Source organism: Capra hircus, chromosome 11 (genome assembly GCF_001704415.2).
Source record: "Capra hircus breed San Clemente chromosome 11, ASM170441v1, whole genome shotgun sequence".
NCBI classification, from domain to species: Eukaryota; Metazoa; Chordata; class Mammalia; order Artiodactyla; family Bovidae; genus Capra; species Capra hircus.
The window spans coordinates 93,264,804-93,274,164 of NC_030818.1; the positions used below are offsets into that span (position 1 = coordinate 93,264,804).

General features: G+C 41.9%; 2 protein-coding genes across 2 annotated transcripts; one reads left to right on the plus strand and one right to left on the minus strand.

Moving 5' to 3' along the window:
- LOC102177535 (olfactory receptor 1Q1-like) lies at window positions 286-1,230 on the plus strand. Its single transcript, XM_005687111.2, has one exon. The coding sequence runs from the start codon at window positions 286-288 to the stop codon at window positions 1,228-1,230; it is 945 nt and encodes a 314-aa protein (XP_005687168.2).
- LOC102177251 (olfactory receptor 1L1-like) lies at window positions 8,064-8,981 on the minus strand. Its single transcript, XM_013967883.2, has one exon. The coding sequence runs from the start codon at window positions 8,979-8,981 to the stop codon at window positions 8,064-8,066; it is 918 nt and encodes a 305-aa protein (XP_013823337.2).

Consider the following 9,361-nt stretch of genomic DNA (forward strand, 5'->3'; position numbering starts at 1 on the left):
AATAATAGGCATGTAATATACAGCTTGGTGACTACAGTTAATAACATCATATTGCGTATCTGAGAGTTGCTAAGAGAATAAATCTTAAAAGCCCTCATCACAAGAAAAAACAAATTTTGTAACTATGTATGAGTATGGATAATAACTAGACTTATTGTGGTGATCATTTTATAATGCATGCACTTATTGAATCACTATGTTGTACACCTGAAACTAATGTAAAGTTATATACCAATTACATCTCAATTAAAAATAATAATAATCCTGTTTGTTTAATGGTAATAGATGGACAATACCACCTGGACCAGTGTGTCCCATTTTGTTTTCTTGGGCATTTCTACCCACCAGGAAGAGCAGATCCCGCTCTGTGTCCTTTTTCTGCTCATGTATACCATCAACATTTCTGGCAACTCTGTCATCATTATCCTGATTATCTCTGCTCCACGCCTCCAAACTCCCATGTACGTCTTTCTTAGCAACTTGGCCTTGGCAGACATCTGCTTCACCTCCACCACAGTCCCCAAGATGCTGCAGAACATTTTCTCTTCTACCAAGGCCATTTCCTACATGGGTTGCTTAACACAGATTTATTTCTTCATTTGCTTTGCAGCCATGGAGAACTTCCTCCTGGCTGTGATGGCCTATGACAGATACATCGCCATCTGCCACCCTTTCCGCTACTGTATGATTCTGAACAGGAAGCTGTGTTCACACTTGGTGGCCGTGTGCCCCATCCTCTCCCATCTTCACGCCCTGCTGCACACCTTTCTCATGGGCAGACTGATCTTCTGTGCAGATAACAGGATCCCCCACTTCTTCTGCGACCTCTACCCTCTGATGAAGGTCTCCTGCTCCAGCACCCACCTCAACACCTTGATGATTCACACGGAAGGAGTCATTGTCATCAGTGGCGCTCTGGCCATCATCATGGCCTCCTACGCCTGCATCATCTCAGCAGTCCTCCAGAGCCCCTCAGCCAAAGGCAAGTGGAGAGCCTTTTCTACCTGTGGCTCCCACCTCACTGTGGTGGCTATATTCTATGGGACCCTCACCTGGGTCTACTTCCGGCCCCTTACCAGCTATTCAGTGGCCGGGGGTCGTATCCTGACTGTCATGTACACAGTAGTGACCCCCATGTTGAACCCCTTCATTTATAGCCTAAGGAACAAGGATGTCAAGGGAGCCTTCAGGAAATGGATGAACAGGATCTGGACTTCTTCATTTAGATAAAACCCCAAAACACAGTTTCAAGTTTTATCTATGATTTCAAGCTGTATCTATGAAAGATTTTTGTCCCGCAAAAATCTGTTTCCTTTAGAACTTCCTAGAAATATTAGGTATGTATCACAGTTTTCTCATGGGATATTGCCTAGAAATATTTCTTAAACCCAAAGCACGTGGAGCTATATATTTAGTGTAGATCAGTAACATGATTTTAATTACAGCTGATGGTGTTCTGTGGGCCTGATATCTAACACCAGGATTGTAAATTTCAGAGTTCTTAGATGCAGGCAACAGAAACTAATTCTGGTTATTCATGGAGGAAACAAGTTTATTGAAAGCATATGTGAAACTCATGAATTTCCAAGAAGACTAAACCAACAAGTTCAGCAAAATGGACAAGAATAAGAAAGGTCATACAAGCAGAACCATAGTCAAAATCATATTCCAGAACTGGTCTGATGAGGTCACCACTGTAGCTACCAAACTCTGTTCCATGCCACTTGAATCCCCACCAACATTACCAGAAACAGTCACTGGGCATAGCCCCTAGAGGCCTGAAAAACAGATGTGATCACCTCCAAAAAGAGCACTCACTTCTTATTCTCTGCATCAACACCTCTAGATTCAAAATAAAGTGGTGCATCTGATTGGTCAAGTCTTGGTCACTCACCCAAGCTCTAATTCCCAAGGGAACTAGAAAAACAATACTGCTACTTTTATTTTCCATAAAAATTAAGGAGGTTCTGCCTCCTACCAAGACAAAGGAAATGGGGGAACTCCTCTGGAATGGGAAGAGGGACATCATGGCAAATGTCCACTATAGGGCTAGAGTTACAGTTGCTTCAGAACTGATCACCTGTCACAGCTCTCCAACTTGCACTTCCTTGACCTGGATGAGCTGCATTATTCTGGGATTATTTAACCTCTTTCTGTCTCAGGATTCTCCTAATCTTTTCTATAGTTGAAATGTGGAATTAGTCTATTACTATGTATCTGCTGTGATCAATGAAGGGGTTGCTTCATGGATCACGGGGTTCTTGAGGCAAGAATATTGGAGTGGTTTGCCATTCCCTTCTCCAGTGGACCACATTTTGTCAGAATTCTCCACTATGACCTGTCCATCTCGGGTGGCCCTACAGGGCATGATTAATAGCTTTACTGAGTTATGAAAAGCCCTTTGCCACAAGGCTGATGATACCACTCTAAAGGCAGAAAGTGAAGGAGAAATAAAGAGACTCTTTATGAAAGTGAAAGAGGAAAGTGAAAAGGCTGGCTTAAACTTCAATATTCAAAAAACAAAGATCATGGCATTCGGTCCCATCACTTCATGGCAAATAGATGGGGAAACAGTGGAGGCACTGATAGATTTTATTTTCTTGGGCTCCAAAGTCACTGCAGATGGTGATTGCAGCCATGAAATTAAAAGATGCTTGTTCCTTGGAAGGAAAGCTATGACAAACCTAGACAGCATATTAAAAAGCAGAGACATCACTTTGCTGACTCAGGTCCATATAGTCAAAGTTATGGTTTTTCCAGTAGCCATATAAAGATGTGAGAAGTGGACTATAAAGAAGGCTGAGTGCTGAAAAATTGATGCTTTCGAAATGTGGTGTTGGAGAAGACTCTTGAGAGTCCCTTGAACTACAAGGAAATCAATCCTAAAGAAAATCAGTCCTGAATATTCACTGGAAGGACTGAGGCTGAGGCTGAAGCTGAAGTTCTGACACTTGGCCACCTGATGAGAAGATCAACTCATTGGAAAAGACTCTGATGCTGAGAAAGATTGAAGGCAGGAGGAGAAGGGGGTGACAGAGGATAAGACGATTGGATGGCACCACTGACTCAATGGACATGAGTTTGAGCAAACTCTGGGAGATAGTGGACAAGGAAGCCTGGTGTGCTTGCAGTCCATGAGATTGCAAAGAGTCAGACATGACTTAGCAACTGAACAACAACAATGTGTTTGCTAACCAATCAATGCTGGACATGGGGAACAGGTTCAAGAGCCAAGATGTCTACCAATATGTTGATTCTTGGGCTTCCCAGGTGGGCCAGTGGTTAAGACTCCGTGCTCCCAAGGCAGGGGGCCAGAGTTCAATCCCTGGCTGGGGAATTAAGATCCCACATGATGCGTGGTGTGGCCAACAGTAATGTTGATTCTTCAGTTTTGTGGGTACAGGATCAAAAGGAAAAGTGAAAGTGGCCTCCCAGGACATGAAGCAGATGTCACAAGTACAAGTCAATTTGGTCCATCTGTCTAGATAAAGTTTCTATCATATAATATGGATTGTTATAGGCACAAAGTCAAGAAGGAAATAAAATTGTAATAATTTTTGTGTAATTAGCTAGAATAAGGGTTTATTATTTTAAATATATATATGTATATATATGTATATATATGTATATATATGTATATATATGTGTATATATATGTATATATATATATATATATATAAGGCTTGGTCAAAATTTAAACCATTGAAATGGGTTTGAGAAGCTATACCGCCTTAGTCTTTGCACCAGGATAATAAATCTTCCAAGGTAATGGGAGCCATCAGTTCAGTTCAGTCACTCAGCCATGCCCGACTCTTTGCGACCCCAAGGACTGTAACACATCAGGCTTCCCTGTCCATCACCAACTCCTGGAGCTTGCTCAAAGTCATGTGCATCAAGTCAGAGATGCCATCCAATCGTCTCATCCTCTATCGTCCCCTTCTCCTCCTGCTTTCAATCTTTCCCAGCATCAATCTTTTCCAATGAGTCAGTCCTTTGCATCAGGTGGTCAAAATTTTCTAACTTTATCTTCAACATCAGTGCTTCCAATGAACACCCAGGACTGATTTCCTTTAGGATGGATTGGTTGGATCTCCTTACTGTCCAAGGGACTTTCAAGAGTCTTCTCCAAAACCACAGTTCAAAAGCATCAATTCTTCAGCCCTCAGCTTTCTTTATAGTCCAACTTTCACATCCATACATGACTACCGGTAAAACCATAGCTTTGATTATACAGACCTTTGTTGGCAGAGTAATGTTTCTGTTTTTTAATATGCTGTCTAGGTTGGTCATAACTTTTCTTCCAAGGAGCAAGCATCTTTTAATTTCATGGCTGCAGTAACTATCTGCAGTGATTTTGAGAGCCATGGCACTTATAAAATGATAAGAAAAGATAAAGCCAACCTGTGGTTAGTTAACTAACATTTGCCAGTAAGTATCTTATATACCAAAAAAAAAATTTTTCTGAATTTCATTTCCTGCCTCCCACCCCCACCTTCCTCCTTCTCTGTCTTTAGTTTTGTTGCTAATCTTCATTCCTTACCCATGGATTAGCCTCACTTCTTAGCACTCTACCCTCTTCTAAGAATCCACCCGGCTCCCATGGGAAGAATTTTCTTAAGGTGAAGAAATGGTCAAGAGAGTAAATTAAATATCTTTGAAGAAATGGATAGAATTGGGCAATTCCATCAAAAATTTTGTATTTAGATATCTTCCTCTTCTAGGAGTTTATCACACAGAATAAGCACATGTAATGAATAAACATATATTTTATGTGTAAATACACACATATATTTTAGGTTCAGTATATTATTGTCTATGACAGTAAAAAATTAGAAACAATCTTCATGCATACTAATGGAATTTTTGGTTCGTCATGTCCAGTGTTGCTGTTCAGTTGATAAGTCGTGTCTGACTCTTTGTGACCCCATGGACTGTAGCAAGCCAGTCCTTCACTATCCCCGGACTTTGCTCAAATTCTTGTCCACTGAGTCAGTGATGCCATCCAACCATCTCATCCTCTGTCACCTGCTTCTCCTCCTGCCCTCAGTCTTTCCCAGCTTTTCCAATGAGGGTCTTTTCCAATGAGTTGGCTCTTTACATCAGGTGTCCAAAGTATTGGAGCTCCAGGTTCAGCATCAGTTCTTCCAATGAATATTGGGGCTTCCCTCATGACCCAAATGGTAAACAATCTGCCTATAATGCAGGGGACTTGGGTTCAATCTCTGGTTTGGGAAGATCCCCTGGAGAAGGGAATAGCTACCCACTCCAATATTCTTGTCTGGAGAATTTCATGGACAGAGGAACCTGGTGGGCTACAGCCCATGGGGTCGCAAAGAATCAGACATGACGGAGCAACTAATAGTAACACTATCATATTTAGTAGTTAGTTAGTATCTATCTGTTCTTCCTTCCCTTCATATCCTTGCCATGGCTTCACTGAGAATAGAATACACATCTCCATCCCTTTGACTTTGGATTTGCTTTAGCCCACAGTTTATGAACAGGGATAACAAATGCTGCTTCAGATAAAGAGCTTTGAATGGGTTTAGAAGATTTGGTTTGCCCTCTTGAGCTCTGGCTTTCATCATGAGAAGAAAAGCTCACCCTGTGTAGTTAGGGCCACTTAGCTTCAATCTCAAAATAAGAAATAAATTGAACAGACCTGAACTTGACCTGGGGTCTAAAGCATGGTTGGCCCTTTAGCCTCCAGACTTTTGACTGGGAAATAAAAGCCTGTTGTTATAAGCCACTGAGGTTTAGGATTGTTTCTTATTTAGGACTTTGAAGGAAATCCAAACTAATTCAACACACATACTATGAATTGCTGTGCAGTCGATAAAAAGAATGAGGCAGATTAATTTCTGGCCTTTCATTTCATCAAGTCTTTGGATACATACAGATATGCAAACCCTTATCTAGCCATTCTTTGCCCTTTTCTCCCATCATTTCTTCATGTGTATGTGTAGGAGATTTCTGGAGATTACGAGTGAAATGACATAAAACATACAAGACATGCAAGAGACAGATACACTCTGGCCAGAGGAAAAATAATAACAGCGGCGCAAGCAAGCAAGCTCGCGGTTTATTTTTATATAGCCCCCCTGGGCAGAATTCCAGACTGTATGACCAAGCTTGTTCAGTACAGCGCATGTGAATAAATGTTATCGTACGGCAAAAGGGAGTGAAATTCCGGCTGACTGCAGAGTCTGTCCAGAGCCCTTATCACAAGAAGGGAATGTTCCCTTATTTGCAAGGGACCATTAATCTCAAAGCTGTGTCCGTCTCCTTGGCAAAACATCCTGTTTGCAAGCAGCACATCTCCACTTTCCCTACTGTGGCCGCATTAACCCTTCAGTATGCTATTAATAATAAGTAACAATAATAATGATAGAAAACCCATATGTGGTAGTTAATGTGGACTGGTCATTGTTATGGTGTTTTACATATATTGTACTCATCAAATCCGTATGAACCCTAAACCTTAATTATACATACTATTTCTCTCTTTATCAATGGATAGCTGAGGCAGAGAGTAATTGAATAATTACCAAAGAGGATACACATTTAAACCCTGCGTTTCAATGGAATATTACTCAGCCATTAAAAGGAATGCATTTGAATCAGTTCTAATGAGGTGGATGAAACTGGAGCCTATTATGCAGAGTGAAGTAAGCCAGAAAGAAAAACACCAATACAGTATGCTAACGCATGTATATGGAATTTAGAAAGAAGGTAATGATAACCCTGTATGCGAGACAGCAGAAGAGACACAGATGTATTGAACAGTCTTATGGACTCTGTGGGAGAGGGCAAGGGCGGGATGATATGGGAGAATGGCATTGAAACATGTGAATATCATATGTGAAATGAATCACCAGTCCAGGTTTGATGCATGATACAGGGTGCTTGGGGCTGGTGCACTGGGATGACCTAGAGGGATGGTACAGGGAGGGAGGTAGGAGGGAGGTGGAAGGAAGTTTCAGGATAGGAAACACATGCACACTCATGGTGGATTCAAGTCAATGTATGGCAAAACCAATACAATATTGTAAGGTAAAATAAATTAAGTAATTAATTAAAAACAAACAAACAAAAATAAACAAATAAATAAACCCTGTGTTTTTCTTTTTGTGATGCAAGAGCCTGACTTAAGCTTTGATTGAGGAAGCATGCATTTCAAAGGCTACCTGACATACTGCCAGCCACACCCACCTCCTTGGTTTAGAGATCTTGGTTGATTTAGATTAACTGTTTGTTTGGGCCCCTTGATTTTATTCTTCCTGTGATTGAAATTCCCACTCTTGGGTTTTAAATCCATCCATTAAATAGTGAACCTTGAAGATGAATCCCTTATCTTCATCCCCAATAAAAGCAGAACTCTAAGCCCACGCTCTCTCCCTCTATCCATAACCTCATTGGATGGCCCAAGATGTGCTTGTCCTTTCCAGGACCTGTGAGTAATAAACATTTCCTCCCCCCAAATTTCCCCAAAGAGCTGCTGAGGGTACCTTACAATCATAGTAAAAATCAATAGGGACTGACCAGCTCACTGGTTATCATAGGCACAAAACAATCACACAGCGAGTAATGACAGACCTGGGATACAAATTCACTCTGTCTCCAAAATCCATTCCCTTAACCGCTTACACTATACTACCTTCGAACAAGCCCTAGCATTTTCCCTTGGGCTTTTGAACTCTCTTTCATTGTGACTTCTTTAAGGAAAATAATTTCTTGGAGATCCTATGTTTGCACGAAAGAACTCCTTGATTCTATTGTTTCAGTGTAATTATGGATACTACCTCCTTTATCTCTCAAAGAGATGTGTATCTTTACAACAATAGCAATCAATCTGAAAAGAAAAACAAGAAAACAATCCCATTTATAATAACAACAAAAAGAACCAGCTACTTAGGAATAAATTTAACCAAGGAGCTAAAAAATCTGTACAGTAAAACCATAAATCATTGATGAAAGAAAGCAGACACAAATCAAAGGAACAACCTCATGGGCGTGGATTGGAAGAATGAATATTGTTAAAATATCGATGCTACATAAAGGGTTCAGGAGCTGTGCTGCCATTCCCCGTTTGCCTGGGAACCGGGTTGGAAGTTGCTTGAGATACAGAGCTTCCTGAAAAGCCTTCGCAGGGCACCCTTCACCTCCTGGTTTCTTAGGCTGTAGATCAGTGGGTTTAGCATAGGGGTAACGACTGTGTAAAAGATGGCCACCTGACGCTCCTGGTCCAAGTCGTAGCTGGAAGATGGCCGGAGGTACACGCAGATCACAGAGCCGTACAGGAGCAGCACAACCAGGATGTGGGAGCTACAGGTGGACAGGGCTTTACGCAGGGCAGCAACTGAGTGCATGTGGGTTATGGCCACACCAATGCGGGCATAGGAACCTAAAATAAAGAAGAAGGGGCTGACCACCACAGCTACCCCCTCCGTAAATATTAACAGCTCACTGACCACTGGCCGGGTACAGGAGAGCTTCAGCAAGGGTGTGATGTCACAGAAGAAGTGGGTGACCTGGTTGCCACAGAAAGTTAAGTGGGTGACCAACACACTATAAAGGAGGCTGTTGAGGCTGACGATCACCCACGAGGTCAATGTTATGCGTAAGCAGAGGCGATGGCTGATGATGGCAGAGTATCTTAAGGGGTCACAGATAGCCACATAGCGGTCATAGGCCATGGCAGCCAACAAGTGGCCTTCCATGCTGCCCACAGCCATGAAAAAGAAGAGCTGGAGCATGCAGCAGTTGAAGGAGATGGTTCTGTTCACAGACAGTGTGTGCACCAGCATCTGGGGAACAGTGATGGTTGTCAGAGAGATGTCAATGAAGGAAAGTTGGCTGAGCAGGAAGTACATGGGGGTCTGAAGCTTGGGGTCTGAGAGGGCAGCAGTCATTAACAGAGCATTGCCCATAACTGCCACCAGGTACATGGGAAGGACGATCCCAAAAATAACTGGTTGCATCTCTGGCCAGCTGGACAGGCCCAATAAAACAAATTCTGTTACTTCTGTCCTGTTTCTAGCAGCCATAAGCCTCAATCCACATCACCCGCAAAGAGCAAGTGTTAAGATCAAATAAGGTTGAGATTTACTCAGAGATAGCTTGTAGGAAACATCTTTTCTTGCGCAGATGTCCCTAGTTTTCCAAAATGAATTTTTTTCTCTTTAATTTTTTTCCCAGGCCATTATTTCTTATTCATCCACTCACCTACCCATTCTTTAGTATAGTCCAGGTTCATGTATTGACCACTTACAATCTCTCAATTTGGTTAATACTAATGACAACAGGATATCTCACACACAGTCCTGGACTTTCTGAACTTCACTGTATAACAAGTAATCAC

Coding starts and splice junctions, on each gene's coding strand:
- LOC102177535 (XM_005687111.2), top strand. CDS start 286: ATGGACAATACCACCTGGACCAGTGTGTCCCATTTTGTTTTCTTGGGC.
- LOC102177251 (XM_013967883.2), bottom strand. CDS start 8,981: ATGCAACCAGTTATTTTTGGGATCGTCCTTCCCATGTACCTGGTGGCA.